This window comes from Nesoenas mayeri (genome assembly GCF_963082525.1).
Source record: "Nesoenas mayeri genome assembly, chromosome: 2".
Taxonomy (NCBI): domain Eukaryota; kingdom Metazoa; phylum Chordata; class Aves; order Columbiformes; family Columbidae; genus Nesoenas; species Nesoenas mayeri.
Genome location: NC_137543.1, coordinates 78,992,753 through 79,011,179, shown reverse-complemented (window position 1 = coordinate 79,011,179; position 18,427 = coordinate 78,992,753). Strand labels below are relative to the sequence as shown.

The 18,427-nt window shown below is 39.2% G+C and overlaps 1 protein-coding gene across 4 annotated transcripts; it reads right to left on the bottom strand.

Annotated features, from left to right (window-relative positions):
* Nucleotides 1–2,932: 2,932 nt before the first annotated feature.
* On the bottom strand, nucleotides 2,933–17,550 carry OTULIN (OTU deubiquitinase with linear linkage specificity). Of its 4 annotated transcripts, none has more exons than XM_080340682.1 (8): nucleotides 17,174–17,550; nucleotides 15,558–15,893; nucleotides 11,632–11,705; nucleotides 10,712–10,806; nucleotides 9,592–9,735; nucleotides 7,238–7,363; nucleotides 5,956–6,225; nucleotides 2,933–4,721 (listed from the first exon to the last, which is right to left on the bottom strand). In XM_080340682.1, the coding sequence occupies exons 1-8, from the start codon at nucleotides 17,350–17,352 to the stop codon at nucleotides 4,527–4,529; spliced, it is 1,419 nt and encodes a 472-aa protein (XP_080196808.1). In that variant the 5' UTR covers nucleotides 17,353–17,550; the 3' UTR covers nucleotides 2,933–4,526. The 4 variants fall into 4 exon arrangements, with proteins under 4 accessions (XP_080196808.1, XP_080196810.1, XP_080196811.1 ...); XM_080340684.1 differs by having other exon boundaries at nucleotides 15,558–15,889; nucleotides 17,174–17,306; XM_080340685.1 differs by lacking the exon at nucleotides 5,956–6,225.
* Nucleotides 17,551–18,427: the final 877 nt, after the last annotated feature.

Genomic DNA, 18,427 nt, shown 5'->3' with positions numbered 1-18,427 from the left:
ACAACTCCAAAAATGGTCAAATTGAGCAAACAGTCCTCTGGAGGAGGCAGCTGGCGATCACATTATTGTGTCACTCCTTCCTCAGCACACCACAGTATTCACTTGACAGCTCTAATAGAACAATTTTTAGTCAGTACTGACTAGTTCTTCAACAGCTCAGTGCATCTTGGGGCGATTTTTTGACATCCCGCTGGCTTGAATAGAAGCCATGAACAAGAATAACAGCAACCCATCAGCACCCGTGCAGAAAATTAATGCTCTGGGGAAAAGGGACTAGAGAGCCACCTTTCTTGAGAAGCCTCCACCACGCTAAATCTTCCTTATTTCACTTCTAACTCTGCGGAATTAATAACATTCCCTTTCTGTTTCTGAGAGGTTGAGGTTCTCCTCAACAAATTTATAAATGGAAATATTATTTGAATCTGTCTGGCTTGAAGCACGTTAGTCGATGCCATAGGACAATTATTAATCTAGCGGCAAACTTCCAGAACATGCCTATCGGAACAAAGTTACAGTCCTGAACCAAACACACTCGCACCTCCCTGGAGCAGCCCAGTGCTTGGGGTGAGCTCCTACAGGACACCACCAGGCTGGTTCCAGCACAAGCTGGCGAAGCTTGTTCCACGCCCAGGCGAAGCTTTGCTGCCTTGCCTGCTGCAGCTCCAGTTCAGCACATTTCTCCATTTTCTCATTCAGGAAACATTTCTTCACAGAAAGGGTGGTGAAGCACTGCAACAGGTTGCCCAGGGAAGTGGTGGAGTCACCATCCCTGGAAGCGTTTAAAAGATGTAGAGATGAGGCTCTTAGGGACATGGTTTAGTGCTAGATTTAGGTTACGGCTGAACTTGATGTTAAGCGCCTCTTCCAACCAAAATGATCCTATGATTCCAGCCAGAGCCAACTACTCCCACAGGGTACAGCGCAATATACCTCCCAGCCCAGCAAGGACACTTGGACCTCCTGCTTTCCTTCACATGAAGAACTTGGGCGGTACACTTTCATCAACAGAAAGGAAGCTGGAGGATAAATGTTAATTAACTTTACAACACATTTCTTACTATGAGATGGAAGAAAGCCAAAATAAAAGCTCTGCGTAGACCACACCGGGATTTAGCAAAAAGCACGCACTTAAATGCTTCTTTTAAAAGCAATCAGCCCAAGTCAAGGCACTATGATAGAACACAGGATGTTTCTATTTAATACCTCAAACGATATTAAAATGCTTCTGAAGAACACAACAAACATGCATCTCCTTCACCAGAAAGCACACAGGAGGCAGAAGTTGGAGGTACAAAGTTAAAGTAGGGAAAAAAAAAAAAATGCCTGAAGTGGATGCAGTATTTTTTTGCACAAAAAGCACATGAACTACAATAGCCAGAGTGAACCTTCTTCATCTCTACTAAGTCCTAGGAGCTCATGGCTCATGTTATAGTGTTAAAAATCTGGACTGTACCGAAGAAAGTATGCCTGGTGTTGAGTAAAGCATCTGCTTCCTTTAGTGCACTGAAGTACAGCAGCTATTATAAATGTATTCACATGGAAGACTTGTGGATATCAGCGTGGGGGGCAGAACTGATTTGACCTCTCTTCCTCCTTGTGGTGGGTTGACCTTGGCTGGACAGCAGGTACCCACCAAAGCTGCTCTCACTCCCCTCCTCAGCTGGACAGGGGAAAGAAAATATAATGAAAGGCTCACATGTTGAGATGAGGACAGGGAGATCATTCACCCGTTAAGTGTCATGGGCAAAACGGACTGAACTTGGGGAAAAATTAGCTTATTACCAATCAAATCACAGTAGGATAATGAGGAAGAGAACTAAATCTTCCCTCCTTCTCTCCCTTCTTCCCAGGCTCAACTTTCTGAATTCTCCATCTCCTTCCAACAAGCAGCACAGGGGGACAGGGAATGAGGGTTGTGGTCAGTTCATCACACATTGTCTCTTCCACTCCTTCCTCCTTACAGGGAGGACTCCTCACTCTTCCCCTGCTCCAGTGTGGGGTCCCTCCCATGGGAGACAGTTCTCCATGAACTTCTGAAACATGGCTCCCTCCCACAGGTTGCAGTTCTTCATGAACTGCTCCAGCAGTCCCTTCCACAGGCTGCAGCCCTTCAGGAACAGACTGCTCAAGCCTCGGGTCACAGGTCCTGCCAGAAGCCTGCTCCAGTGTGGGCTTCCCATGGGTCACAGCCTCCTTCAGGAATCCACATACTCCAGCACGGACCTCCATGGGCTGCAGGGGACAGCTGGTCTCACCATGGCCTGTACACCAAGAGCTGCAGGGGAGTCTCTGCTCTGGTGCCTGGAGCATGTCCAGCCCCTCCTTCACCAGCTTTGGTGTCTGCAGAGTTGTTTCACATACTCTCACTCCTCTCTTCTGACTGCAAATTTTTGCCCTTCTTAAATACATTATCCCAGGGGCACTACCACCACCCCCATGGGCTTAACCTTGGCCAGCAGCAGGTCCATCTTGGCTCTATCAGACATTGGGGGAAGCTTCTAGTAGCTTCTCATAGCAGCCGTGCTTGTAGGCCCCTGCTACCAAAACCTTGCACAGCACAGACTAATTGCTTATCTCCAAAATATGGATTGAAACTACAAAGTAGCATCAGTTTTTCTATTACTTGTCACTCAGCTTCTGCAGGAGTGACTTAAGGTGCACACATCTCTTACGCTCTGTCCTGCATTTCTCAGACATACAAGCCAATTACGTGATTTGTTCACATGCCTAATGGTTACAAACTCTGCCCTTAAATAGTTTCTGCTTTAGAGGCTTTTGTCATCCATTCAGAGCCACTGCTCTAAATGTATGACAAAAAAGTCTTTTTCTAAGAGGTGTTCAGTTGATTAAAATTAATCTCCAGAACATATGACAATTAGAGGATACCAAGATTTAAGTAATTAGTTATGTAAATAATAACTACAACTTTATCAGAGTTGCAAAAGCTCATTTATTTTTCTTTCCTGTTAATGGCACTTGGACAACAAAGACGTTTTTTTGCTGTTCATGTGCAAGCAGCAAGTCGATAGTTACTGTTTTACATATATTACTATGCCTTGCAGCTTTCAAAAAATAACTAACTGGAACAAGAGTTTCAAAATTAAAAACTCAAAAATGTAAAGCTAGAGAGAAAACAGTGCATGAAACAAGAAACAAAATATTGCCAGATTAACGCGTTTATTTTTATTCCCTTGTAGCTCCCACAATTTTTCAGTAACAGATGAAATTAGTTGTTTTAAAACCAAAATCAACATAAATATAACACTGAGTACATAATAGCCCTCATTAAGCTGTGTCTAAAACACATTTTAAAACATAGTGAACACATTCTCATTGTGTAATTACCTTTCGCAATAAAACCTAACAAATTTTAAGTAGAACAAGAGGACAATTTGAAGTTTTGCATGCCAGAAGTTTTGCATGTCATTTCCTCTAGAATATTTGAATGAAAAATACTTTTTATAATCTTATCCTCTTTCTATAAGAAGGCCTTCTAAGAGAAGCCAAGTGATCTGTGTATCATCATTTAACCCAACTTTCTTATTTTGAGAATCATCTCTAGGACATACTTCCACTTTAAGCTAAAGGTGAAAGTTTTATTTAATTTTTGTTAGGTATGTCAGCACTCCCAGCATCTGATATATTCTGTATTCCTTCAATTTAAAGAATAATAAATAATTCTGACCAGAAAGAGGATGTCCCACACACTCCTCCCAAGAGTGGATAAGTTGCAGCAAAATATAACTATCTACTGCACTCCCTGGACAAATCAAAATCCTCATGTTCTCCACAGCAGCTACCAGCAAGGTAACAGTACAGGAACAGTCATATGAATAGACATAGAAGTTAGTGGGTATGTGGTTATCTCAAAACCTGTGTAGGTTTTGAATTTGTGAACTACTAATTAACAACTTTCATTAGCCACTTATTACCAAGCCTCTTTGCCATGACCTTCTTGGGTTGAAAAGGGAAGAGCTCTTCATTTTCAGTGTCACAGATGACTGGCTTCTAAATAAGAGATATTAATGTAGGAAAAATCCCCAAAGCATTAGAAAAGTTTAAACAACACCTTTCTTATACCATAAACCATGGCAGGGATTAAATTCCACCTGCAAAAGAATTATATTGCTTCCCGAGACCCAAGATTTGTACAAATTGCTCCTAGGCAGTATTACAATTATCAGTTAGGGTACTGCCAGCTTACTTTTCCAGAAATTTCAATTAATCATTATCTCGTTATTTCAGAGAGGTGAAGGTCAGCTTATGTTTTACCACAGAGCCTCACTTATCTTCCTAAAATAAGGAAATCGATAGTTCTTGTATTCCTATTCAGAGTAAGCCCTTCAAAAAAAGGACTGCACAGTTTTGTTTTGAACAGATAACAAAAGTCATACTTGCAAAATTCTTACTCTTCAGGCTGGTGCCTGATATTTCAGATGTAACTCAGACTTGATCATCATCATGTTTTAAAATAGTCCTGGAAACCTCCACAAACAGCACAGGTTTGTCTGCTAAAAATCACTTGTTTACAGCACAGTCTCTTGGCACATTCTGACTGGAATATTATAATGTCTGTCATCTTCAGTTATGAGAGTCACCACAGGCCAGTCCTCCTGCGGGTCATTGGGATAAAGTGTGATGAATTCATCAGTACTATATTTATACAGTCGATACACTTGGATGGTATACTGCAGAGCATAAGCAAGGAGAAACATTTCCACCTACATTGGAAAAAAAAGCAGAAATATGATGTGTAAAATTAAGCATACCTTTTACAAGATATTTCTCATAGAAATACTAAACTAGTAACTACCAGTTCTAGTTTTTCAAAGAAAAATATGAAGCAAGAATGCGCATACATCAGCATCTCTAGTTCAGTATCTCAATCGCATACTTCTAAGATACCATGTTTTAACCTGAAGCCAGCAATGGCACAGCAGAAAAGCTACAGAGAATCCCACTTCCCTATTGCCACAAACAGGCAGAAAAGACATTCCCTTGTATCAGTATGCACCCTGTTAACTCACTAAACCAGACAATAACATGTTTTAGGCAACAATCCTTTCCCTCCAAAGGGTACTCTGAACTCTCTAGCCAAATAAAAAGCCTTTACAAAGCCTGTTGATAACAGAAGGAATATGGAGAAAGAAGCTAGAAAAGCTTCTATCCTGTGGCAAGCATCTCCTGTTCTAAATACCAATTTAGAAAGAATTACCACTGAAATAAATCCATCTAGTCAGCACAAAAATAGGCACTTACTTATTGACTAAACTAAACAGTAAAAAAGTCATCAATGAACCAGCTAATTTAACAGTATCAGCAACCTGTCTCATCTGTGCTACAGTCAACAGATTTTAAAACCAATAAACACAAACAAAACAGAATATTTCCATATTTCTAGTGCCTGTAAGTACTTTGTGAATTTAACTGCAGTACTACACTTACAACATATTCAATGCGACTCCTTTAAGTGCATGTCTTTAAAAATCTTTCATACTGTTCAGCTCATTAACTACTATGTTGTTTTGGGGCTTTTTTTGTAATATGCATATAATTTCTGCAATGTATAAGGCAGTAATTGTTTATCAGAATCCACCAAGTATACGTACTACACTTAATAGTTTCTTCATAATTTGAGTATTAGCTTTTATCATATTTTTCAAAAAAGCTAACAAGAGACTAATACAAATATTGCTACTAATAGAATTCCATACTTCCAAAGAATGCTGACTAAGCGTCAGCCACCAGGGAAACAAAAAGAAATAAAAATCAATGTTTAGAAGGAAGACCTTCACACAGTCTTACCACAAGCAAGCAGTTATACTGTATTTTTCCCAGTGAAAGACCAGACACTACACTACACCAGACCAACAAAAGCTGGGTGATTTGTTAAACCACCTGAAAACAAAATGTCCAAAAAGGGAAAATAACGCTATAAGAACTATCTCTCCTTACTTGTTCAAGGCCTCCACTGTGACCGATATGATTCAAATGATTGCGCATTAACTGACAAGGGTTGCTAGACGTATCCCGTGCAAACAGTAGCCATGAGAAGACAGGAACTCTCCTTCCATTTTTATCATCATTGTATAATTCGATAGCAGTGTTAAGCATCAAAAATTTCAGTGCTTCATAGAGACTATACTCCTCTTCTTCATTTTTGAACAAAGTATCACAAGCTTCTTGTTTTTCAACAGGACCCTTGATTTCACTTATATTCTTCCACTATAAAACAAAACCAACAACATACACAATATGTATCAATAGCCACCATCACTGAAGAGCTGTAAAAAGCCACTTGTGAACTGTCAGATGTTCAGCACAGTCACTCAATTTGAATTTATGAAGGGCTTTGTGCCTTTTTAAAAACACTGGAGAATACTTCCACAGCTGTAATCCTATCAAGGTCAAGTTGAGTTAGTCTTATTTTGCTTAAATTAGTCCTTAAGCAAAGCATAAGGAGTAGATGTTAGAAATTGCTGCAAGGTGTTAAAAAAGTATTGTTGTGGGACAATACGCAATAAGATAAACTTTGTTTCCTGTATCATAAATCCTACATCCTTCATATTTTTACATTTCACTTACTTAAAATGCGTATTTCATTCCCACCCTAAGAAACAGCGGCCTTTAAAATATTCTTAAAAGCCTTCAACAAAAGAGAATATGCAGTAAGATAGGAACAACTGAAGAGTTTTTATTAATAAATAGTTCCAGAGTTTCAAGGGGTTGAAGATGGGGCTAGGTAATATACTACAAACACTGAATGGGCACAACCATTTTCCTGTTATGTTAACCTAAAATAAAAGCATATAGATGTGGAACAAAAACTTCTCCTCTGAAATTGCTTCAGCATTATTCTGTATTTGCTTTTCTTTCCAAGACCTGATCAAGGTAGAAACAGCATTTATCCACAGTATACCGAATTCCTTCAAATGAATACCAGAAATAATAGATGCAAAATGACAAAATGTTACCGTTACATTAATTTCTTCACTGAAACCTGTCTAATAGTTTTCTAGAGGGCCTACAAGTTACTTCCAGCTAATGCAGGCAGCAGAAGACCAGAAAGCTCCTACAGATCAGAACAGACATTCTTTCCTTTTTTTTTTTTTCAGTATACATAGAAAAAAGTTATTTTTTTCGCTAGTGAAAGCATTTTTATGCTAAATTCACCACATTCAAAAATCTGTGTAATTTTTATTATTTGCTAGTGATCAAGAATAAATACTTTTCCAACCTTTTTCCTTAGAAGTATTAAATATTCTTTAATTTCATCACTTATTTCTCCCGTCTTGCTGCCCAGTTTCTGTTTTAGCTGCCACTCTTTGATCCAGTCATATTTGCTCAGCAACTTTTCAGGAAGCTGGAAGTTGAGAGAAGGCAGCATAAGTCAAAAAAACCTTGAAAGGAAAAGCCACTGACTTGCACCTTATTATTTTACTATTAAAAACAAACAAACAAAAACCTCAAACCAAACATCACCAAGCCATACATTTTGACCTTAAAGTGACTCCTCACATGTTCTTCTGAACAGATATCATACTAAGATTGACCATAAGTGAACACAACTTGCTCTTTATAATATGTGCTGGATAGAAGTCAAAATGCCGGCCTATTACTATTTCCACATCTAAGCAATACATAAGCACTGGAAAAAAATCACCCCAAAGTAATCGTGGCCTTTTTTTAATTAAAAAAACCTCACAACCCTCCTGCAGCAGATGACAGTGACTGTGTTTGAAAGTATCCCTGATCAAACAGAAGGGAAGGTTTAAGATGTGATGACATCCATCCAGAAGTCTTGGTGGAGTTACAACTACTCTATTTAGAACACACAAACTGTGTTTTCTTTTCAGGGAACATAATTAACACACTATGGTACAGCTTTTCTCATGAAAAAAAGAGCCTGGGGATTACTTGATGCATCAGGTCATACTTTAGCCTCAGATCTGCCTCTCACATGCTACATCTGCTCAGTTAAGAGCTTTTACAGTTGCACGCCCAGTTTTTTTGCCCTCATTTATTAACCCTTTTTACCGCTAGAACTGGAAGAGCAACTTGTGTCTCACAATGAATTAAATAGTTGGCTAGAGCAGCACATACACCACCAGCCATCACCTATCAGGTTTCATTTTGTGAGGACTCCAAGTTAGTAACATGAACATAGTTCCTTAACAGCAACTAAGTATTTGTCAGATACACACAGACCTCCTGCCATCCCAGCCTTGCAGCCTGTGCTAATTGGACATATAGAACTAAGTAATCAAATATCAGATGCCAGTAACTTCTACAACCAGAAATGTGCACATAAATACCATTTTAAATTTTTAAAAAAATCCTTGCTACAGTTGTACTGCTAGCTGTCACCACACATTTCTCTTATATGCCCTCTGTTTTGATGTGTTAACACTTTCTCATCTTAATCTGTTTTACAGTGAACACCATTTTAAAAAAGGCTAATTATCATATGACATTTTCCTCTACAAATCAGTAAGAAAAAAAATAGCTGAACATCACTAAAAACTGCAAAGTACACCATTTAAATATGTTTGCATGATCTTCAAAGGAGCGCTAGGAAACTATCTTCTCCAATTTGAGAAAGTGGAGATGGTTGTCAGCTGGAAGAATGCTTTTCTTAAAATATTTTTATGATGTACTGCTGCAGTAAGAAACATTTCATAAAAATATTATCAGTAATTACAAAAACCTATCAGCACAAGTTTACTTAACAATGAACACAATGAAGTTTTAAGATGGCCTCTACAGTTATACAGAAAGTTAATACAAGCAGTATGATTCTACCTGGACTGCCAGCCTACAACACATCGGACATTCATCATTTACATTTCCAGCAGCAACCTATACAACTGGAAACTTACTCCCCTGAATTGGAATGGTTTTCCATATGCAGCTTCTTACATGTTTCTTCCATGTTCACTGATATCACCAAATTGACTTTGTTGATGCAAGACAATTTCTGGAATATTTTTCTTCAACTCCTAGTAAGACACCTTGCTTTGCTTTTCCATCAATGCTCCATAAGAACAGTTCTTCATGTCAGGCTGGAGTTGCTCTTGCACTTATTTTAGGTAATATTTAAGACACAGGTAATACACAGATTCAGAAAAGCCTGCACCATCCAATTGGTTATCTGCTTTCTAGGGAAACCATATACAGCACACAATAATACATATAATTTTGAAAAGCTAGGGGTTTTTTCAAATGTGTTTAAAATGAGTTGCCTGTATTTTTTGTTATTACCAGCTGTCTTGTGGGAAACCTCTTACTGATGTATTACATGCAGTAAGAAGAAACTAAGCGGGCAAGATGAAGACAGACAAGTTACACTACAGTCAGCACTACAGTTAACATTTGTACATTACCAATTGGAAACTAAGAGGATCTGTATTCAATTCCAAGTTGAAAGAATCACTGTAAACCTCCAACAAAACCGAACACTACCACTTCTCAATTCAAGGGATATCGAGAAGTGAGCATCTACAGCATAACAGACAAATGAGATCGCAAAGTAATCCAGTAGGTTAGAACCAACATTCCTCTACTGTCAGAAAATCAGATTTTGATACATACCACTGTAACATCCTCCCTCTGCAGGCAGCTTGGTAACTGGGTAGTTTGGCTCAGGGCCTGGAACAGGGTTGCTCTGAGAGCACAATAGTTATCACCTCGTACTGTCCTTATAGAAGCAAACTTCTGAGCAACTGCTTCATATCCCTGGAAACAAACAAAACAAAACCAAAACAAACAAAAAACCCAAACAAACAAACAAACACACAACACACAAAATCGAAATAACATGAAAGCATTAATAAAAGTTTTTAAGGTCATGTGCCAGTATCATAAAAGATATTGGAATATCATTATCCAAATGCTAATGCTATTAAAAAAAAGTGGGGGGGTTGATCCACTACCCATTTTAGAAGTTCAAATGCTTTTACATCACTAACCATACTTTGAAAAAAAATTCTTTGTTTTTTTGGTTCTTATTCAGCAGAACTGAAGAAATCCAAGTAGATAATTGGTTGTTTTATTTATTTGATGCCAGAGCAGAAACATTATTGAAATGCAGGTAGCTAACCCACTTAAGTTAAAAAAAAAAATCCAAACATGCACACATATGACTACAAGTCTAAAAATACATCCTGCTCACAAGAAGTTTCAGCAATACCCAAACAACCTTATGCTTTATTTTTTACCATCCTAGTTCAATATTAATTTAAGAAAACTAGTCCAAAAACCTACAAAAAATAAGAACTCAGGAAAAAAAAATAAGAAAAAATGAGTCTATTTGTTAAAGTTTCTGGTCTTAAAAATCAAGAAATTCACAAACCTCAGATACTCGCCTTCTGTTAAAAAGTTTGGTTATCTGCTCTGCCATTTCAACCAACACACAAGATTACCATTTTATGGTAATAAAAAAAAAAAAATTAAAACTTTAATTGAAACCAGCAATGAGGAACAGTATTAATCAAACCCCTACACTATCAAGAAGGAACCTTACAAAAAAACCCACTTTGAATGAATACAAACAAAATAGTCTTCCAGTCCACAGTCACTTCTAAGACCAGACAGTGGAAAACTTTGTTATTGCATTTCCCATTTTAAAGATTGTTCCCATAGGAAATCACCCACTAAACATACAAATGAAAACAAAAAGGCCAACAAAAGTCAACAAAAAGAGAACTGATACCTTTCTCATCCTTTTTGCTACTGGTGTATTTCCTCTCCATTCTTTTCTGCAGTACTCCATGATGTCCATTTCAGGTGCAACACTTAGTTTATTTTCTGTTAAAACAGAATATGTAACACTGTACTGAGAACTGTGAAAAAGAACAACACAGAAAGAGAATAAAATTTTTAAATACACTCTATCACTTTAAAATAACATTGATGCCAAATGAGACTGGCAGTACATCCTATAGCTGCAAAATAATTATTAGTTTCCAAGGGGAAAAAAAAAGAGCTTGCTCTGAAAATGACAAGTGAACAAAAATAATTATATAGTCCAAGAAAACAGAGAATGCTCTGCTCCTCTCTTCTGAAAAATACTAATTGAGAAAGAGCAGAAATTAGTAAAGTACTCTTTCATTTTCTTAGCAATCAGAAAAACATTTGGTAAAACCTTCTCTTCTTTCAGCAGACAGACTACAAGGAAGAAGGATAATAGATCTTTCTGAATAAGCAAGAAACAATGGTAGAAAGAATAAATATGGTTTTCTTTCGGAATCCAAACAGCCTTCATTTTAAAACAGGTAGTAATAAGGTTATCAGGGAATCCCAGCAAGAGATGCTGCTATAACAACCATAAATAAGTAATTTCCAAGCACAACACTCAAAGATAGGGTATATGACTGCTTTCCAAAGAATTCACATTCTCTTGTGAAGTAACTATAGAAACACAGGAAAAAAATATATTAAGAGGAACTGGTTTTACATAAAATTGATATTTTCCTGAATTAAACAATACAACAGACTCAAGTCATTATAAGTAACTTCTATCGCATACAGACATCTGTGTGCAAAAATCCTTGGAAATGAGGGTGTTAAATCATCACAAATAAGTACTAGAATTAATTGTAATAGTGTATTTGCAACAAAGTTTAAATGTACCTGAAGAGTTCATCTTACAAAGCAGTATTTTCTCTCTCTCTATTTCTTCTGCATCACGATACATGTCCTCTTCACTGCAATAAAAATCAACAAGTAACATATACTTCATGTAACAGCACAAATCTTATAGCAATTTACCTTTTTTTCCCAGTTTACAATTACAGGCAAGTACTTAGGTCTTTCTGAGAGTATTTTTTCAACTTGATTTCACAAAATCTTATGTAAGACATTTGCATTGGCAATAAACCACTGCCTGAACTTCTCTTCTGCTGGTTGTATGGAGACTACAGAGTACTAAAGTCCCTTTGTATTTGTAAATTTTACAGGATAAATTTGCAAAAGATACAAGCCAAAAAAAAGCCTTATTTGTTCAGTATATGAATACTGCAACCTATACATGTAACTAAGAATGCATTGTTCACCAGAGTTTTGTATCTATGTTCCACTGGGGCCAAGCAACCTGCATAGCATGAGCAGAATACATGACAGAACTCCGTGATGAAAAGTAGCCAGCTATCTACAGCTGGTTTGAATGTTATAAACTCAAAAAGAACACAAAATTCTAGAGTGTGATCCAAATTGCAGCCTGCAGGCTAACTGCGATCCAGACAAACATTTCTTCCTTGAATAATATGGGCTTTTTGGTCAAGGTATGCTGTCTTAAGAGTCAAACGCCGCCACCTGAGCCTATATAAAGACATTCTGAACTCAAGTTACGACCATAAAGGAGGAAATGGTGGCCTAAAGGGATGTAATTTCTATGAATAGCCTGGCATTATCAAGATATATTGAAGCTAGAGTGTGAAAATTACTGTTGAAAATGGAGGTCCAAACAGTGTTCAGAACACAATAAATTGCACATTCCTTTAAATGTGATTCTGAGTGGCATTTATCACATAATTACATCTAGCAAAAAGCTTTAAAATAACAGTTTCACAGCTAAAATATTTCAAAAAAAATAGCAAACATACTAGTAAATCATTTAGGTTTATTGCTAAAAGAAAGTTACACTGAACATTTGTATTTTTAAGGAAGTACATGGGCAGAAAAGAAGTGTAAGGTTATTATTCATTGCCCAGTACTATTAGTAGCTTGTAATCTACTATGCAAAAAAATACACCCACTATGTGCTTGCAAAAGAAAAGGAAGGAATCAAGGCAGTGACCATGCCACCCCATGTTACCCTAGGAGAAGACAAACAGTTGGGAAGACTGCAAGAAAGGGTTCAATGTAGCCAGCTGGTAATCACTCTCATTAAAGAGACTTTATAGCCAAACCAGCATACTTTAAAAAGGTAACATGTCTAATGCATTTGCATAAATTTCCCTTGAGAACAAAAATAATGTCTAGTATAAAGCAAATATAGGTTAATACCAGGAAACCATCATCTACTGTGCAGTCATATGAAACTACAGTTTAGTTTTTACTCAAGGTTCAAACTGTCTCCTGGATGCTCAATTAGCTGCTTGAAATCTGATTCATAACAATACTACATAATTATTAATTAAAAGAGAAAGAATAGATGCAGTAGATATTAAACACAGTTCTCCATAAAAAGAGCACTATCTGATGAGATGAAAAAAATCACAGAAATACTTATCCCAAGTCTTTATCCTTACAGTGTGGCACTGGACAAACCCTAACTTCCATGCATAATCATTTCTCAGTAGAGATTAATGCTTATGAAGAATTTCAAAAATACTTAACCTTGAAAATACTATTAAAAAAGCCCCAGACAACTTGGTATCCAACAGCAGTGATCTCTAGTGTAGCTTATCTATAAGCCAAGTATTTAAAATATAAAGCAACAACCTCCTGCTCTAAGCATGAGCAAACCTGCTTCTACAAGGGATTTCATGGGAGGTGGTAGGGCAGTGGTTAAGCATTACTTTGGGATACATCCTCAAAAATACATTTAGGTTATAATGCACAAAGATAAAAAACATTTAACTTAGTAAACTAGTTTGATGTAAACAGCATCATGTTCCTTCTGCAGATATTATCCTATATTGTTTCTGCAAGTTGACAAGATAGAACACATACATTCAGGAACTAACAGATTAACATCCAGTATGAACAAGGCACTGCAATCTCAGTGAGGTTTTTTGAAATCAAGGGGTGCAATCTCTCTGCACAGGTGTCCTCATTTCAGAGTTGAAACTGTATCCCAGCACTGTTATGGCACAACAACTGTTAGTACATCTGTGGAAACAATGTGGAAACAAAAGCCTTTCCCCATTAGCCTTCACATTAATGTTTTACAGAGAGTGACAATAAAGTAACAGATGGAAAAGAATCATTAAATGAAAACATGAATGCATAAAAGAAAAAAAAAAAACACATTACTTTAAAAGGGCCTATAAGAAAGATGGGGAGAGACTTTTTATCAGGGCCTGTTACAACAGGACAAGGGGTAATGCTTTTAAACTAAAGGAGGGGAGATTCAGACTAGACATGAGGGAGAAATTTTTTACAATGCAGGTGGTGAAACACTGTCCCAGGTTGCCCAGAGAGGTGGTAGATGCCCATCCCTGGAGACATTCCAGGCCAGGATGGATGGGGCTATGAGCAACACAAACTACTCTATGATTCTATTAATTATTTGAACTAGTAAATCAGATTCTGCTGACCGAAACATACCAAGGAAGAAAAGAAACAAACAAACAAACAGATTTTACTTAAGAGTATCCTGGACTTTGAAATTTATAAACAAAAAAAACCTCACACCAAAAATCCTAAACTCCAACAATTTCAGACAACAGTAAGCAAAACTAGGCTGGAGAGAAGGGAAAGACCAATGAGCAAAAATATAAATAGTTTTATACTAACAAATTTGCAGGACTAGAAATTCTAGTATTGGAGATACCACATGAACAAAGCCCGCAAGGCTTAAAGTCTTCCATTTATTATCATGAAGGGACAAACATTAAATTTTTTATGTCAGATTAAACTCATTGCTATTAATAGTTCACTTAAAGGCATATTAGATCAAATAGAATTAGAATGCCAAGAAGCAGCTACTTTAAAAATTCAGAAGGATAGAGAACCTTATGAATCACACTTTTGCCAACATATGAAACACACTTACTACATATTTATATGAAACTGTGTATTAATATTAAAAAACTCACATGAACATATTAGATTGTGCTTAAATTTTTGAGTAATTTAAGCACTAAGTAAGATTTTTAAAGCATACTTGAAAACATATACTTATTTTTAGCGACTTTTTCACTAAGGCAGCACTTACTGTAGATTTTGGATGTTGTATAAAATAGTCTACTGGCTACCTATAGGAAGGGGATTAATTAGAAATCACTTATCTTACTTTACTAACGTATTCTTCAACAACATAAAGACACTACTAATGTGCATTCATTTTGTGTTCAGAAGTTTGGACTACATTTTTTTAAAACTTTAACATATATTTATTCCTCTAGATACCAAATATTCTAGTAAAGACTTCTACTGTCAAATCTGAACGACACAACTAAATTTTTACTTCAGCTTACAGCAACAGGTTTATGAAGGAAAACAAAACAAAAAAAACCCAAAATAAACAAACAAAAAGTTGAAGTGTTTGGCTTAAAAAAGCCCTTCTATGCTTGCCAGCACTGCATCAACAATGTGTTCACAGGTTAAAACCAAGCTACCAGAGTATCTGCCTTCAATTCTTAGTTTCCCATGCTCTGCATCTTACCATTAAGAGCTTAATTCCTCATCAGTTATTCCCTTAGATGAGGAAAGAAGACCATCAGTAAAGTATAAAAATAAGTAGTCTATCTATAAGGTGAAGTTGGTCTTCAAAGTTTAAGATTTGACATTTATACCTATATGAAATTTTGCCAAGAAATTCACTTTCATGAACTAAAAGTACCTCTCCCTTCCTACAGAAAAGCTGTTAAAATATTAATAAAAATTCTCACCTGTCCTCTGATGACTCCATTGCTGAACAAGTACTAGACACAGGTGGATGTAGTTCACAGTTTCCAAATGCATCCTGATTTGTCACAAGTGACTTAGTCGCATCTGTCTTCTCAGGTCCCCCAGTACTTCTGTATACATAATCTTCTCTTATTTCCAATGCAGAATGCTCTTTCTGGTCAGTAGCTGCATTTGCTGAACCAAGTTTATTAAAAGGAACACCAACTTCCTTTTCATGCTTCATCAACTGTATAGCAACACTCGCTTTTTCCTGCATCTGTTCTGCATCCACAGAAAGGCTGGTTGGTTCTGTTGTCCACCCTTGAAAATTAACCTGGCTTTGAAGAATGGAGAAATAGAAGAGTATTTCTCAGGGAAGAACAAAAGCACGTGTTTTAGAAAATTACAATATTTTGATACTTGTTTATATTCTGAGGATTCAGAAAGTTACTTAAGTTATTCAAAAGCAAGAACAAAATCCAGAATAGTTTGGTAAGATAAAACAGCACACAAGCTATTTTCAAACATATCTCCTGGGAAAGCCAATTTAATTTCTTACCAAGGCTAATCTGAGCGAGTTCCTCAAACACAACCTGTTCTAACCCAACTAAACACTTGCTCTTCTTAAGGGTCACTATCACCTAAATGCCTGAGGATTAAACAGAAATCCCAATGAAACAAGTTTCAGTCCTGCAACAGGACTATTTTTAGAAACTCACCTGGTGCTCCATGAAATTTTTCACTGCACCAGGACTACTGCTTAAACAAAAACACACTAACCTTTGTTTCTTCCAATATGCTTTTCTAAATTACTGTAAGAATCACAGAATGTCAGGGATTGGCAGGGACCTTGAAAGATCATCTAGTCCAATCCCCCTACTGGAGGAGGAACGCCTAGATGAGGTTACACAGGAATGTGTCCAGGCAGGTTTTGAACGTCTCCAGAGTAGGAGACTCCACAATCTCCCAGGGCAGCCTGTTCCAGTGTTCTGTCACCCTCACTGAGAAGAAGTTTATTCTCATATTTAAGTGGAACCTCTTGTGTTCCAGTTTGTACCCACTGCCCCTTGTCCTATCATTGGTTGTCACTGAGAAGAGCCCAGTTCCATCCTCCTGACACTCACCCTTTACATATTTATAAACATGAATGAGGTCACCCCTCAGTCTCCTCCAAGCTAAAGAGCCCCAGCTCCCTCAGCCCCTCCTCATAAGGGAGATGCTCCACTCCATCATCTTTGTTGTCCTGCACAGGACTCTCTCCAGTAGTTCCCTGTCCTTCTGGAACTGAGGGGCCCAGAACTCAATGTGGTCTCCCCAGGGCAGAGAAGAGGGGTAGGAGGGCAGGAACTTCTTCAATCCACTGTAGTAAGGTGTCCAAAAGCTTAGGATGTGCTTCGGGAATGTTTATCTCTAAGTTTATCTTAGACTGATGCACAAATCCTCCCCTAAAAATCACGGGTTGCTTTGCAGTTACCACATTCGTGCTCTAGACAGCTCTGGCAACCCGCACACCTCGGTCCCATCGCTCCCAGCCCTGCTCCCCGGGAAAGGAGGCCCCAGGCCCGGCGCAGCACACCCTCACCCATAACCACGCCACCCCGGGCAACCGAACGCTCACCTATTCGACACCCTCCGCCCTGCGACACCTCGGGCCCGACACCGCCCGGCGCCGCTCGCCGCGCCCCGTCGAGCGCTGGCGCCTGCCCCCGCTCCGGGGCCCCGCTGACCGAGGCGCTGAGAGGCCGGCAGCGCGCCGCCGCCCGCCGCTGCCGGCCCTGCCCGCCGCTCGCCGCTCATGCCGGCGGGGCCCGCGGGACGCCTTGCGGGACGGCCACGAGGCCGCCGCCACCCGCAGGCACGCGCACGGGCCGGCTTACAACGGCGGCGGCCGGCGCGCGCCCCGCGCTCCCATCACCGCGCGGGCGGCCACGGCCCCGCGCCAGCGAGCGAGCGCCCGGCTCCTGCGCGGCGGTGCCGCCGCTGCTCCCACCTCGCCGGCCGCCGCCGGTATACCCTGCTCGCGCGTCATCGCGCCGGATATAGCGTCTGTACGTGACCGCCATGCTGGCTTTCCGCCCTGGCGGCCGTCATGCGCACAGGGGCACGGCACGGGGCGGGGCGGGGCGTGGGGGGGGCGTGGGTGAAAAAAATAGAGCTCTGGCGCATGCGCGTTGGCGGCGCAGGGGGCGAAAAAATATCGCGCCCGACCTTGTAGCTGAGGGCCTGCTGGGCGGGGGGGAGGGTTGGACGATACCAATCCTCGGAAGGGGGGGGGGGGCAAGACGAGGGAAACGTGACTTTGCCTCTAAGCCCGCAGTGGGTTCCCCCCGCGCCTGGCAGCGGCCACCGCCGCGCGGACGGCAGATTGGCCGTTTGAGAACGACCCGGTTCAAACAGCCGCGCCGCTGAAAATACACTCGGGTGTTCCCCGTGTGCCTGCAGCAGCTCGGTAGCTGTTAGGAATCATCACTGTTACCTGCTTTCCAAAGATTTAGTTGTTTGGGGGTTGAATTGGTTTTCTTGTTTTGGTTTTTGTTGTTGTTAGTTGGGGTTTTTTGTTGTTGTTTTTAGGTGGGTTTTGTTTGTTTGTTTGTTTTTGTTTGGTTGGGGTTTTTTTGTTTGTTTGTTTAGTGTCTTAATTACCCACATTTACCATTCTCTCAGCAACTTCATGGGAAAGCCGTATTGTCTGACCGTTTTGCAGCCCTTCGGAGAACCACAGAGCAGAATAATTCCATAGGTCTTTATAATATAGGTGGAGTTGCAACCTAGACCTAATTATTTATGATGAGCAAAATAGTGTATTACAAAATTACGCTGCAAAATACATGAACTGTTCTGAGTCATGGAATGAAATTTGCAAATTTTATGT